General features: G+C 40.9%; 1 protein-coding gene across 2 annotated transcripts in view; it reads left to right on the plus strand.

Annotated features, from left to right (window-relative positions):
* Nucleotides 1–3,591: 3,591 nt before the first annotated feature.
* Nucleotides 3,592–15,803, plus strand: part of LOC120395884 — a 58,522-nt gene continuing 46,310 nt past the window's right edge. For both annotated transcript variants that reach the window (XM_039520645.1, XM_039520646.1), the window contains exons 1-6: nucleotides 3,592–4,270; nucleotides 4,766–4,855; nucleotides 10,469–10,569; nucleotides 11,804–11,990; nucleotides 13,057–13,485; nucleotides 14,585–14,637. In XM_039520645.1, the coding sequence (XP_039376579.1) occupies nucleotides 4,846–4,855; nucleotides 10,469–10,569; nucleotides 11,804–11,990; nucleotides 13,057–13,485; nucleotides 14,585–14,637 (780 nt within the window). In that variant the 5' untranslated portion in view covers nucleotides 3,592–4,270; nucleotides 4,766–4,845. The remainder of the gene's footprint in view (nucleotides 4,271–4,765; nucleotides 4,856–10,468; nucleotides 10,570–11,803; nucleotides 11,991–13,056; nucleotides 13,486–14,584; nucleotides 14,638–15,803) is intronic.

Genomic DNA, 15,803 nt, shown 5'->3' on the forward strand with positions numbered 1-15,803 from the left:
ATGAAAGCTTATGCTCAAATAAATGTTAGTATCTAAGGTGCACAAGTACTCCTTTTTGTGTATACAGACTAACAGGGCTGCTGCTCTGAAATCTTTTCAGGACTAGATCCCTGGCCAACTTCATTTCTCAAGCCTCTGTTATTGTTACATAGGTTAAAATTACTGTAGTTTTAACCTCTTTCCTTTTCCCCCCCTTATGTGCTTCTTGTTCTTAACATTTGGCTTCAATGACACCATAATCGGATTTGGCTGCCGTTATTGGGGAACAAGTTCTAGCTGAACCTTCCAAAGATGCGACTCTCTATTCTGGATAGAAGAAGAGAAACTAGAGGTTTTTTTCACTGGACCATATATGACCAAATGGCATGGCTCTAGTTCAGCAATGCACTTAAGCATGAGCTTAGTTTAAAGTTTGTGAGTGACTTCATTGAAGTGATTAAAATTAAGCACATGCTTAAGTACTTAGCTAAAATGGTGCCTAGAAAAGGGCAGAGGGGTTGCAGACTCTGTCTCTATAGGTACCTTGAGTGGCAGGTGAAATTCTTTACCAACATAAAACAATACATTTGAGGTACTGGAGCACGATGACCTGTTGTTAGTTATATTTGTGACTATCAGTTAAAAAGGAAATATGGAAAGACTCTATGTACTAATATAAAATAAAACAGTGCTAAAAATGTTGCAAATTTATGTTCCAAATGATTTTTGTTATACAGCAAAATAATAAAGCAAAAGCAACTAGATGTAATTTGTGGCCTTGGGATGCCTCGTGAATCCTTTCCAATATGTCATCGTAAAAGAATGTAGAACTGCAATACAATTTCCATAGGAAATTAAACCTTCAGCTTTAGGGAGTTCATTTTTGTCACCTCTATTCCTGAATTAATTTCAAATGTAATAGGATTTCACTAACGGTCCAAACTTGTTTGGCATGCCATCTTTGGATACGCAATCCCATGAAATAGGCTTCAATTATCCCTGTTTCAGTTATCTTGCTGATTCCTTTTGTTTTGTTTTGTTTTTTTAAGACAAATACCCTTTTCTTTACATTCCCTGCACATTTCCACTGGTTCCACTCCATTTCATCTATTATGCGTCCTCTCTTTCTACACCTACCACATTTCTGCCCAGGAACTCAGGTATTTTAGTAATGGTTCTTCCCTTTTTTTCCATGGGAATTATTTCTTTGCTTCTTGCACCATGCTGTTACCCACTGCTTTCTTGCTAGGTGACTCACACTTATTCCACTCAGGTATCTGTGATTTTTACACCACTTGTCAGCTCAGACATTAACGATAACATATTGTAGAGAAAGTTCCTTTTTAAAATTCAAACTTTTAATTGATCTCTTAGCTATTCTTTCTTATAGATACCACAGTCACAATGCTCTATTTGTATATATATAAGATCCTTAAAACAGGCTTCCATGCCTTCTCTGAGCCTTGGCACCTCTTTGGTAAAAGCAATTCCATTCATATATTACATATGTGGAATGGAATGCTTATCAGACTTTTAAAGAATGTACGGTTTCAGAGTAGCAGCCGTGTTAGTCTGTATCCGCAAAAAAAACCAGGAGTACTTGTGGCACCTTAAAGACTAACAAATTTATTTTAGCATGAGCTTTCGTGAGCTGCAGCTCACGAAAGCTCATGCTAAAATAAATTTGTTAGTCTTTAAGGTGCCACAAGTACTCCTGGTTTTTTTTAAAAGAATGTAATTATTCTTAATCTCTTTTCTGAGTGAAGGCAAAGACTATATATAGTCTGCACTACCAGTTACATGAATTAATGAACTGAACTGCACTTTGCTATGCTCTATGTTAAGCTTTATGGCAGGTCTGAATCAGGTAACATACTCCATCCACTGAAGTCATTCCGTGGGCTTATCAAACTGAACATTTTATTGAAGGCTGAACTTTGGTATTGACTTTTCTTTTTCCTTATGCTGGTTAGGGCTTGTTAACATTTTTCAAAAGTTTGAAATTTCAATAAACATTTTTCACAAACAAATTTGAATTGGTTTTTCAAAATATTTTCCTAGTTTTTTGCCTAGTTCTATTGCTGGTACAAAATAAGGCAACTTATGATAACACGTTTTCACAATGAAAAAGAATAACACGAGTCACTGTGTTCTAGCACTGAACAAGAAAGTTAATTAGAATAGGAAAAACAGTATTATTCCTAAATCTACCTTGTCTTTGCTTCAATGTAGAACTTCTTTTTTCATTCTTCCTCTTGGCAACTTCCTGCTACAGTTTTAAAGAACTAATGTACCTATCCTTATGATGAACGTAGTGCAGACCTTTTATGAATAATACCACACATTTTCACCTGGTGGAAGTTGGTGTTTTCCTTAGGCAATGCTCTTCAGATATAATTTTAATGGATAATACATTTTTTGTCAGAGAGGATTTCTCAGTAGTCAGATGGGGACTGAAGTTCAGGGGCAGTCAAGAAAAACATCCCAATTATCTCTTGGATTTGATGGTGGGATTTTAACAGGGGGCCCCTGCCAACCTTAAAAGCCCTCTCCAGCAGGGGCGGCAGGTTTGTATAATTTTTGGTGGTGCCCAGAATGGGTCCAAGTCCCACCCCGCCCCACACCTGCATAAGGCTCTGGGAGGGAGTTTGGGTGCAGGAGGGATGCGGGCTCTGGGAGGGGGGTTGGATGCTGGGTGTGGGCTCTGGGCTGGGGCAGGGGTTTGGGATGCAGGAGAGATGTGGGCTCTGAGAGGGAGTTTGAGTGCAGGAGGAGGTTTGGGGTGCAGGCTCTGGGAGAGAGTTTGGGTGCAGGCTCTGGGAAGGAGTGGGTGCTGGGTGTGGGCTCTGGGCTGGGACAGAGGGTTGGGGTACAGAAGAGGGTATGGGAGGGGGTTTGGGGTTCTGGGTGCAAGAGGGGGTTTGGTTGCAGGCTCTGGGCTGGGAAGGAAGGTTAGGGTGTGGGAGGGGATGCAGGGCATGGGGGTAGGCCCGGGATGAGGAATTTGGGGTGTAGCAGGCAAGCTGCTGTCAAAGTTAGACTCAGGACTCTCAGTTTGTCAGACCACTCTGTTTTATTAGCACAGCGCTCTGCTAATAACACCCAGATAATGTGAGCACCATGCAAGACACAAACTATCTTATTTATACAGATAAAAGGGCGGGAACTAAACAAAGGGACAAAGAGAGCAAAACTGTAAAATTTACCTGGGGCACAGCATGCATATCCTACTTCCTTACTAACTCTTATCGATCTAAGGCTAATACTTCACCAATCACCCTTAAGTGGAGCAATTGTTTTACCTTAATGTCTGCTTTCCTGACACCTGGATTGCAGCAATTCAGCTCTTTTGCTTAAAGGTACACACAGCATTTCTTTAATCCAGTCTTATTTTTACAATATAATTCATTCTACTTGCACACTGCCCTGGTGCTGGGGCCAGTGAGGAGGACTCCCCCCAGCCCTCTCCCCAGCGAGCTCCGGGGGGGGGGGGGGGCTGGCATGACACTCACCCAAGCCACCCCCCCACCCCAGGCTGTTGCTCAGGAGGTCCAGCCAGGAGTCACCTGTTTGGCGGGGGAGGGGGAAGGCTGCCATGTGCCTCCTCCTCACCTTCCTCTGTAGGCGCAGCAGCCACCACCTCAGCCTGCCCCCTGTGATGCTTCCTTGTAGCCGGCTGTGGCAGCGGCCGGCATGGCAGCGCAGCAAGGAGCTGCAGGGGGCAGCCGCCCACTGCCCAGGGCAGGCAGGGATGCCCCGGGGAGGCGGGCGGGGTGGCAGGCAGGGCAGAGGGACAGACCTGGCCCTGAACATTGGTGGAGCCGGGTTCCCCCAGGTCCTGAATTTGCTGAAGCCTGGGCACCACGGGCCCGTACAACTCGCTGCCCCGGCCCTCCAGTACATTGCTCCATAATCAGAAGCAAGGAGTTATTCACTTGCAAATTAACATTTAAAAGGGGAGACATAATTTTTTTGCTAGAGATGGGAAAAGTACAAAATAAAGCACCCTCTGGTTCATCATATCAAAGGGCATTTTTGGAGCTTATCTTCATACCCTGCATTAGTCTGGTCAATTTCCATTATTTCAGAGAATTAATCTTGTTTAATAAACACTGTGTATTTTAAATAGTACACACAGCAATATGAAACAGGATTGAGCTATTACAACATTAACAGGAAATAGCTTGTGATCAGGACAGACGAACTGAAAGTAGCTTTTTAGTTTCACTTCTGCTCTTTAAAAGCCTTTTAAATCTCTGTGAAGCAAATGCTCTTGGTAATAGAGAAACAGGTAAGAAAAGCATAAATTTACTCTGTGATATTAAATGGCTTTTTATTTAAGTGTTTAGAATACACAAAGAAAAGTTTCTTTCAGTCACCAATAATAAACAATTCCTTAAAATAAAAGTAGAAATTGGACTTAATAACAGAAGAAAATGGAGAGGACACACCAAAATGATGGTGCAATATTTACTGAATGTGTCTCTAGTACTCTGTGAGAAGTTGAAATATTAATGTTATTGTTCTCCTACAAATAACTAGATAGTATGTTTGAATTAATTTAATTACAAAGAAGGGCTCACGTCTCTTATTTTTATGAAGGTTTACTTTGCTGGCAAACAGTATGAGGCTGCAAATTTCCTGTTCATGTACCTTTCATTCATATGGAGGAAAAGGGTTTATTATACGGTTTTAAAACACATTTGTAAGCACAATGAAATTATATTTTTTCATATATGTATGATTTTGATTCTGGATGTAATGATATAATCTTTCTTTACCACAGTGATATCAGATGAAAGAAAGAGGAAGGAAAGAAGAAATTCTTAAATATTTTCCAAAGGAAGAGACTCTTTACAGTCAGACATGGAACGGGGTTTGTATTTCTTTTGTCTTACATTTTGAGGTGACTAATAGAAGAAACTGGTACCCAGTTAAAAATATTTACACATTTGACAATTGGGCTCTTCCTGGTAGATCTGATGTGCAGATCCAAGCTGCTTATGGACATGCAGGAAATTTGTGGCAGCCCAGGTCTATTATTATTTATTTATTGCTTGTCTGTATTGTGGTAGCACCTAGAGGCTCCAATCATAGATCAGGATCACAACAACTTCTTTCTGCCCACTTGTGGATGGTGGCTGTAGAGGAAATAATAGTAGGGATGTACAACATCATTGGAAGGGACCCACAGGTCACAGGACTACATGGTTCTTAGTAGAAGACTGGTGCCTTACTATTTATAAAGCAATGTATACAATATGGGATCTTACAATAGGTAAAATATGGTAAACAAAAGATAGTCCACCAGGCCTGAGAACTATGCAGTTAAAGAACAAAGTGGTAGGTACCATTGATAAGTTTGATGAAAGATGTGGAATATTTGTAAGAATCAATTTCCAGTGTAATTTAAAGGAAAAAGTGGGTGGAATAGAAAATAATTTTCAACCACTTGCTCCAGTGTGAACAACATTAAATCCCTAATAATTATTTTTCTAAAATCCTTTATTATATCTGGCGTGTGTACCTCAGTACTTAGAATTGCACTTACTTAAGGCCCAATCCAACATTTGTTGAAGTCATCTGAAAGACTTCAACAGTGTTGTGACTGGGCATCAGCAGAGGCAAGGCTGCACATCTTGGAGCTGATTCCCTGCTCCGTTACTATTGGTCTTATCCAGTGTAACTACATTCTGGTCTATAAAGTTAAATGGGTAAAACTGATGCAGTGGAGTGAGTATCAATCTTGTGCAGAACAGAGCATTCTATGTCTAGCAAATTGTTCCACATAATGGATTTATTGATGTTTTAGTAAATATAAGAAATTCCATAGAAAAATTGTTACAAATACTATAAAGGGTGTAATGTGAAGTACTCAGAATTCAGCAAATACCAAAGCTGAGGTTGTCATGACCTTAACTCTTTCCTTTTGTGCATCTGATGTATGATTCAGTCTTAACATATGCAATGATATCCTGGGACAGATCCTTGAAGGCAATGGAGCTATGCCAATTAACATCAGTTGAGGATCTGGCCCATTATTTTTTCTGTAAGACCCCCTGCCTCATCCAATGTGTAGGCTGGCTGGTGAGTAGTGAAGAAAGCTAAGGGCTTTGTTTTTGCGGTGTGTTTGTTTTTTGCATACAGCTGTGTAAAACCAAAAAACTCCAAAACAAAACAAAAAACCTGGAAAGGTCAGCAAGTCCCACTCCCTGTTCTGAGGCAGGCCCAAATAAACCTAGACCATCCCTGAAAGGAGTTTGTCCAACCTATTCTTAAGTGTATGGCTACACTTGCAGCTGTACAGCACTGCCGCGGGAGCGCTCCTGTGGCAGCGCTTTGAAGTGCAAGTGTGGTCGCGACGCTCTCTCCCAGCGCTGCAGGTACTCCACCTCCCCATGGGCATTAGCTTACAGCGCTGGGAGCCGCGCTCCCAGCGCTGGGGCACTGTTTACACTGGCGCTTTACAGTGCTGTAACTTGCTGCGCTCAGGGGGGTGTTTTTTCACACTCCTGAGCGAGAAAGTTGCAGCGCTGTAAAGCGCCAGTGTAGCCAAGGCCTTAAAAACCTCCAGTGGTGGATTACACAACCTTCCTTAGAAATTGTCAGGCTACCCGGAGTGGCTCATGAACATGGGTGCCAACCTCAGGGCAGACTGTCAAGAAGCAGGGCTACAATCCTCAAATTGGTTGTATGTTCTATACTTAGATTTCACAAACCAAGTAACAAGTGTGAACTCCGCAAGCACTATAATAGCCCTAACATGGTTAGACTAGATCAGTGGTTCTCAACCAAATATACATGTACCCCTAGGGTATGCAGAAGTCTTCCAGAGGGCACATCAACTCATCTAGATATTTGTCTAGTTTTACAACAGGCTACATAAAAAGGACTAGTGAAGTCAGCACAAAGTAAAGTTTCATACAGACAATGATTTGTTTATACTGCTCTATATACTATACATTAAAATGTAAGTACAATATTTATATTCGAATTAATTTTATAATTATATGGTAAAAATAAGAAAGTAAGCAACTTTTCAGTAATAGTGAGGTGTGACACCTTTGTATTTTTATGTTTGACTTTGTAAGGGAAGTAGTTTTTAAGTGAGGTGAAACTTGGGGTACGCAAGACAAATCAAACTCCTGAAAGGGGTACAGTAGTATGGAAAGGTTGAGAGCCACTGGACTAGATGACCCTTGTGGTCCCTTCTAACTCTGTGGTTCTATGATTCTATGATAACATGGAGTCACGGACAGTCCCCTTGGGCACTCTGGTCTATCTTTCCACCCAGGCAAGCCTGACTTTTGTGATAGATGGTCCCATATACCAAAAAGCACAACAAAATTCAGGTTACTCTCAGTTCCAATGGACCAGTCACTTACCCCAGGTCAGTAGCACCTAGATCTCTCACCAAAGGCAAGGCTTGTAGCTAATCCTGTAATAAACTAACTAAAGATGTATTAACTACGAAAAGAAATGAGAGAGTTATCTACAACAGCGTTTCTCAAACTTTAGCAACCCGAGGACCCCTATTTTGATGTACACATTTCTGGGGACTCCCAAGCCCTTTCCCCAGTCAGCCCTTGCCCTGCCCTCTTCTCTGAGGCCCTATCCCATGCTCACTCCATACCCCCTCCCTCCGTCACTGGCTTCCCCCACTGCCACTCACTTTCATCAGGCTGGGGGAGGCAGGAGGTTGGGGTTCAGGAAGAGGTGTGGGCTCTGGGAGGGAGCTTGGGTGCAGGGGGGCGGAATTTGGGTGGGCGTTTGGGTATGGGAGGGTGTCAGCATGTCTTCATGGATCACAACTGAGAATACCAAATGCAGGACAAACTGCTGAGAAATAAGGCAGATACATCCCAAAATTGGTGGTTATTCTCCCATAAGATATACCAAACCAGCAACACAAGTAAACTGTTTCACCACACTGGCTAACAAGAAGTCAGAAAAGCAGTTTCCTTATGCATTCCAGTCCTGGGTTCAACACCCAGACACTAGACTTAAAGATGAGTGGTTCTTTAAAACCAGTTTCATCAAACAAAGGACCAGCCACACACCCAGGTCACTATATCACTCAGATCTTACCCAATAATCATGCTGTTGCCAGTCCTTTAGTATCTAAAATCTAAAGTTTTATTTATGGAAAGAAAGAAAGAAAGAAAGAAAGAAAGAAAGAAAGAAAGAAAGAAAGGAAGGTGAGAGTTAAAATTGGTTAAAGGAATCAAATACATACAGCAATTGCGAAGTCCTTGGTTCAGGCTTGTAGCAGTGATGGAATAAACTGTGGGTTTGTTAAGTCTCTGGTTGCTTCCAAATCATTGGAAGGGCCTCAGTCCTTGGTTAGAATGCTCCCATTAGTACAAGTCGATTGTCCAGAGGTTTGAGCAGGAAAGAGGCAAAAATGAGATGTTTCCAGCACCTTTTATAGCTTCCGCCAAGTGGAGGGAAATCCATTGTTTCAAACAAAGCCCTTAGGACAGCTAGTGGAAAATTACAGGTAAAAGATGGAATTTGGAGTCACAGGAGCAAGTCACATGTCCATGCATGATTTCGCTTAGTCATAGCAGGAAATTCTATTAAGAGTAAATAGGTGCCTTCCATTGTGAGGTAAGTGTTCTTTTGATGGGCTACTTAACTTGAATAATCCCTTCAAGATATGCAGGGTAAATACCTTGTGGGCGTTGCCACAGGAGCAAACATATTTGAAATCCAGGTAGAGAGCCAATACTTGTAACTTTAAATACAAAAAAATGATACATGCATACAAATAGCATAATCATATTCAGCCAATAATACCTTTCCATAGACAACTTGCTTGACAACCTTTGTACAATATTTGTTGCAATTATATAACAGTGGTAGCAACAGTGATCTACATGGTCATATTTTAATCAGATAACGTCATAGAGGAGATGTGAGGTGCAGGCTTTGGGAGGGAGTTTGGGTGCAGGAGGGGGTGAGGGCTCTGGGCTCTGAGAGGGAGTTTGGGTGCGGGAGTGTGTGGGCTCTGGGAGGGAGTTTGGGTATGGGAGGGGGTGCGGGATCTGGGAGGGAGTTTGGGTATGGGAGTGGGTGCAGGGTGCAGACTCTGGCCAGGCAGCGCTTACCTCAAGTGGCCCCAACAGCAACCGACCTGCACATCTGTCTGGCAGCAGTTTCTAGGCGGGGAGCCAAGGGGGTCTCTGCGTGCTGACCCTGCCCACAGGCACTGCCCCCACAGCTCCCATTGGCCATAGTTCCTGGCCAATGGGAGCTGCAGAGTTGGTGCTTGGGGTGGGGGCAGTCCACAGAGACCCCCCCTCCTCCTCTTCCACCCCAGGGACATGATGGCTGCTTTCAGGAGCAGTGTGTGGCCAGGACAGGTAGGAAGCCTGCCTTAGCCCAGTTGCACCATTAGACTTTTAGCATGCAGGAGGCGCTGGAAGGAAGAGGGAGGAGTTGAGGGAGGGAGGGGAAGGAACTGATCAGCGGGGCCTGTCGACCTCCTGGGGTACCTCGGGGACTGCCCAGAGATCCGCAGACCCCAGTTTGAGAAATGCTGGTCTATAAGGTTAAAGCAGGTAAACATACATACACAAATGAGTTACTCTCTTAGGTTTCAAAAGATAATAGTAGCTGCTGTCATGCGCAACCTCAATATGTCCTTTAGGACTAACCCAGCCTAAGCAAATTCCTTGTTTATTAGAATTGTTGCCCTCTCCAAATTCCAAGCAGCATAGTGATAACAATTTATCCTTAACAGGGACTTTTATTCCCTTCCCCCAGCATTCAAACTGTGATGGGAGGAGGGTTTGTGCAAGTATCCACTTCATGGGTGTGGGGGAAGCAATCAACAAAGTTGATTCGTCCACTGGTGTTCCACAGTGGTTTGTCTGGTGCCTACAGGTCTTATTTTGTTGGGGAGGAAATGATACCTCTTATGATAAACCAGTATTTCACACTTGGTAATTCTTCTCTCCTGTGTGGGGGTGAGGGGTGTGTGTATGTCAGTTTCATAGCAAACACTTTCATAGTACAAAGCAAACACTTCCATATTATCTTATAACAAGGGATACAGATACTACAAGTGAGATTACTGCACGCAGCAATTCATAAGCATTCCGCTAAACACATTCTTATAAGCTTAGCATCTGTTGTAAAAATACTAACGCACAGGTGAGCCAGACTGGTTTCCAGCTATGCATTTGTCAGTGTTTAGTGATGTCTAGAGGCCTTGGCAAGAGCTGGCACCTGGTCTGCCAGCATCACAGAAGCCTGTTCCAGAGCTTAACTGTCCTTATAGTTAGAAGGTGCCCAAGGGTTAAATCTTAGCCCCATTTACTTCAGTTGTGCCAAGTTTTCACCCAAAGTGTTTTTTTTTTTCATGATAGATGCTCTGTAAATTACCTGCATTACAACAGTTGACAGGGTTTTTAACAAGATGGATTGGAGCACTTTTTGAATATGTCTATTGAATATGTCTTTTTCTTTCTTTGAAACTATGTAGGTTACAAGATTGCCACACGTTTAGGAAATAAAAAAGACATGTGTATGTTTCTAGCCCTTCATATGGAGAATTCTCCAATGTGTGTTAGCCCATCTGACAAGGTATGCAATGAGATGTCACTGCAAAGATGTGTTTCTTTCTAATAAAAGGGGATGAACCCTTAAAATCACGGATAATGTCAATTAATAGGTGCCAACAGTAATCAATACCGTTTAGTTTTCAGTCAGTAAGGAGATGAACAGTTACATAAAGAGCTCAGTTCCCTGATTAGATAACAGCTGAGATGTGATCATTCACAGCCACTATAGCATATCAATAAACCATAATTCTTAGCATATTTGCTGGTAGGTAGTATGGTGGTGGGAGATTTCTGGAAAAAGGCTAGTGTATACAAGACTTCTGTTTTAGTTTTCCTATCTGTTAAATGGGGATAGTAATGCTCACTTGCCTACTTCCCAGGAGGGCTGTGGAGATTAATTCATACTGTACAGTACAGCGATTTTAAAATGTAAAACATTTTATGTGTTAAATATTATTATTATTGATCACTTTCCATCCTTCCTGTGCATAATGGGCCAGATTAACTAGTATGCTACTGTTCTTTAAGATAATTGAATAACATGTGAAACCCCCTCGGGTAGATTATTCCAGTTACTGCCTCCACAGAGAAGACTAGAATTTTATCTTTAAGAGTGAATTTGGTTGAGCTTAATTTATACACTAACTTCATAAGAAAGCTTTGTCAGATAATATTATCTATTATTTGAATCCAAAGCCACCCAGAAGGATTAGGTCCTTATTGTGCTGGGCACTGTATAAACATACCATTAGACAGGGATATAGTTTCTCATCCAAAAAGCTTGCAGTCTAATCAGTAGCAGTGATGTCTCTCTGCCTTACTGGATCCATTACGGCTAATGTAATGCTGACAAAAGAACCCGATAGAAATGATTTAGAGCCCTCACAAAGTCACGCTTCCTTTTTGCTCAAAAATTTCACTTGAGGGTGTTTTAGAAAACTATGGGTTGATCTTGCTTGCTTGAAGTCACTTGCTGAGTTTCATCAGTGACTTCAAAGGGAGACTGATTGTGTCCATTCAGAAACAGCATACGCATATAAAGATAGTGAATTAATAATGAACAAGTAAATAAATATTCATAGGACTGATAAAGCAGAAAGACAAATTAAGAGCCAAAGATTATTAGGATTGAAGAATCAATGTACTTACATACAGTGTAGCCAAATCTGTAATACGTTGAAGCTGCTTTTTAAAACATAGGTGTTTGTAAACATAAAATTTGCAAACAAATAGTAAGTCACATTGTTTTCTTTCAGTTCAATAAAACTGGGATTGTTGTGTGTGAGTCAGACAAAATACACAAAGTGGTAGCAATGAGCTGCTCCAGAGAAAACCTACATGCTGTGCAACATGTTATGCTGAACGTTCCCTGTTCTTTGAATAACTGCACTGTGTACTTGTCCAGGAAACCCTGTTCCACCTGTACTACATTTCTCATTCAAGGTAAATAATAAACTGACTAACCCATTTAAGTCAATGGGAGGTTTTTTTGAGTAAGGAGGTCAGAAATAAGCCGATACTGAATATCAGGTTTGAAAAAATCATGTTATCTTATGGAGCTCAGTCCTGCAAATCCTGACTCTCACAAGTAGTCCTTTATTCATGTAAGTAGTCCCTTTGAAATCAGTGAAACTACTTGCCTGGGAAGAATTTGCAGGCTAGGGTCATAAATTGTAGTTCTCATGTCATGTAATGTGAGCTTGTGTCAGGATCTACTTATGAAGCAGGTCCAAAAATATATAACTCTCAGTTTTTGGCTCCCCTGTCCAGAAGGCAGGGGCGGCTCCAGGAACCAGCGCGGCAAGCGCGTGCCTGGGGTGGCAAGCTGCAGGGGGCAGCCTGATGGTCACCATGAGGGCAGCAGTCAGGCTGCCTTCAGCGGCATGCCTGCGGGAGGACCACCGGTCCCGCGGCTTCCGCGGCAATTCGGTGGCAGGTACACTGAAGGCGTGGGACCAGCGGACCTCTCGCAGGCATGCCGTCGAATCCATGTTACCAGCAGACCGTCCGCAGGCGCGCCGCCGAAAGCACACCTGACTGCCGTGCTTGGGGCGGCAAAATACATAGAGCCTCCCCTGCCTGAAGGACCACATGCTACAGCTCCAGATGGTGGTTCAAAGCTTGCTTTTATGCCCTCCTACTGCTGGGCTGGCTGGGCACCAGGCCAGCCCCTAGCAAAAGTTAGAACAGCAGGGTGTAGGGTTAACCTGGCCCTGGCTCCTTTTCTCAACCATGGTCTCTCTACTGGCCTCAGGCATGAGGGTGAGGGGTGTGATAGTAGCTGTTACAGTGATTCTACAGCATCCAAGGAGCCCTCTGTACTGGGGTGGGGATATTCTCTGTGGCCAGCTATATTAGTTTTTTGACATTAGAATGCACCAACAGTGTTGCACATAGTGGCTGCACTGCAACAGAGAATTAGGCCCACCATTGTTATCAAGAAATGTAGGCATTAATGAGCCTGTCTGGTTGAATTGTATTGTAAATCAGTCTAAATGTTCATCTTTAGGATCAGTTTCTTCAGTCTATTACTGGCCAATGTCTCCAGAACTAAAAGGGGAAGATTCAGCAGTTGAGGAAGATCTCAAGCAAGCTGACCAAATGTTTCTCAGAAGTCATATAAGTAGCAGTGTTTTTCTACCAATCGCAGACTCTGACACTGTATTGAAGATTTCATCTAGAATCAAAATATACAAGTGCACAGAATGCCGTTCCCATTATGCTGAGGCTGTCCCTAAAGACATGGAAAAAAATAGTTCATTGCTTAATATGCAAGGCCATATAAGGATATGTTCAGAGCAGATGAAGACTGCATTGTGTTGCCTTGATTGTTTACTACATTGTCCCCATGGAGAATTTGAAAAAAAAGAAAAGATCGATGTGGAAAAAATGCACACACATGCATTGCAGCTTTGTTATCTTTTAGCAGCAAGATCTGGTAAGTATACTGAAAATATAGGAAAAAATAGCAAACAAATATGAAAACCAGGTATTTTTTCCTAATAAATTTAGCTAGAGCTAAGCCAAATATTTCATAACTTATGTTGATAACAAAGGAATTGGTATGCTTTCCTCACCCAGGATCTAAATAAATATTTTTTCATTTAAATAAGTAGATATGTTTATTGAAATCATATCCAGTACTACATTTGAGTGAAAATAGACTTAAACTCAAATCAGTTCAAGTGAAATTGCAACAAGTTATTTTGAATCACACTATCATATTTCAAACCCAAAAAGCTTTGTTTAAAAACAATGAAGATTAGTGACAACCATGTCCTTATCTAAAATCATTTATAAAACCTAAGCAATTAAAAGCAAGGAAATGATAAGTAAATCTTACAATGTCTAGCTAGTAAACATAAACAAAAGTTTTGTATCAAGTACAAAGAAGTACATATTTCATCACAACACGGCATCCATAATTCTGACTCCCTGGATTGTGTGCATGTGTGAATGTTTATATTTAGATATTTTTTATTTTCATGAGTTTGGCCTCTGAATATTTTCTTGTGATAAGGTCAGATTAAAATGATCAGTTACTATATTTATCAACTGGCACAGTTTTTGGTAAAGTACTTATACTTGCTCCTTCTTCTTTTGCATTTGTAGTTTACCAGGAAAAGTATCTGTTTATGGTAAAACTATGTATGTAAGTTGCCTTGCATTTGGAGTCCTCACCATACCCAATTAATGTGTACATAAAACGTTTTATGTTCCATTTTCAGGGTTTTGTATTGTGTTTATATTTTGAGATTACTAATCAAGGAAAAACTTTACATTGGGTTGTTGTGTTGTGATGAAATATGCTTTTCTTTGTATCTGATTATAATAATACCTTTCCATAATAACGGTGTATATGTTGCTATCTAGATAACGTATTAATATAGTTTATGCTCTGTACTTGTGGTAGTTTAGACAGATCAATCTACTTATACATTCTGTTTCAATATTCTAAAGCGTGACACCTTAAAACACAATATAATATTTAAGTCTTACCACTAAAGTGATATAAAATGCTCTTTTTCTTATAAAAGATGATCCAGATCGAGGTGTTGGTTGCATATTATACAGTCAGAATGGATATTTTGTAAGTATGGCAAATGTTTCATGCACTTCCTTTAATGTATACTCTCTCCAGTGCATTAGCTAATAAGTGTACTAGTACTGGTACTTCCAGTTTTTGCCACTGTTACCTGGCTGGTCATTGCTGCATTAACGTATCTACCTTACAAGTAGATAATGCATTCAGTATTAGCCCTTAGTAAAGTGTATATGGTACAATACCTCATAGGAGCCCCAGGCTTTTTGGCTGCACTCTCAATCACTTCTGTAACACAGTGATAATGCATACCCTATCATTGGGCCTTGGTGATGAGATTTTAATCTAATCTTAGTTACACTAGACTTCATTTTACATCAAGATAACTGATTCAGAATCCAGCCTTGTACCTTTCTCACCTCTTTGAAAACTTAAAAATACTTATTAAAACACCTACAGTTTCTAGAATACCACATACAGTTCATTTAAAGAAACATACCTTCTTTTTGTGTAATTGCAGCTAACAGTTCCTGGCACCTCCCTCCTCCGATATTCTGGATTTCACTTCCAGCCTCCTTTGCCTCAGAAGGCTAGCTCCTAATCACTTAACTATAAACACAGTAACACTAATGATAACATTTTATCATTGAAATCCAGACAAGTGATTCACCATGGCCCAGCAAAGAAGCTAGCCCTAATTATATTATTAAGGTAGGAAGGGAAAGATAATATGATGGTGGAGGAATTTTGAGGTCACTGGATGCAGGAAAAAAGTATGCATAGTAGTTAGTGGTTTTGAATGGGATAGTGAGTGTGAGAAGGTTATTTGCTGGTGCAGTTGAGATATTTTAGTCTGGTAAATTGGAAAAATTGCCTCAAAACAATTTGGGAAACAGTTTATTAAAATATACAAAATAGTGTATATTACGTTCATTATAGGGCTCTCAGACTGATGTATATATGTAAGAAATAATTGGTCTCGATAGTAGGCAGTGACTGAGTATTTGAGTAGAAAAATCCCTGAGAAGTAAAAGTGATGTAACTATTGTATATTGCAAACTTTTCTCAGACATGAAAATTGTGTGCGTCTTAAAAAAAAAAGAGGCAATTTCATGTATTTGTATTTATCTTTATTTAAACTACAGTGATATGTGTCTTATTTTTCTTAGTCATTCTTGTTATCTTACAGCTCTGTTAGGTTCTACTAATTTTTT

This window comes from Mauremys reevesii, linkage group 1 (genome assembly GCF_016161935.1).
Source record: "Mauremys reevesii isolate NIE-2019 linkage group 1, ASM1616193v1, whole genome shotgun sequence".
Taxonomy (NCBI): domain Eukaryota; kingdom Metazoa; phylum Chordata; order Testudines; family Geoemydidae; genus Mauremys; species Mauremys reevesii.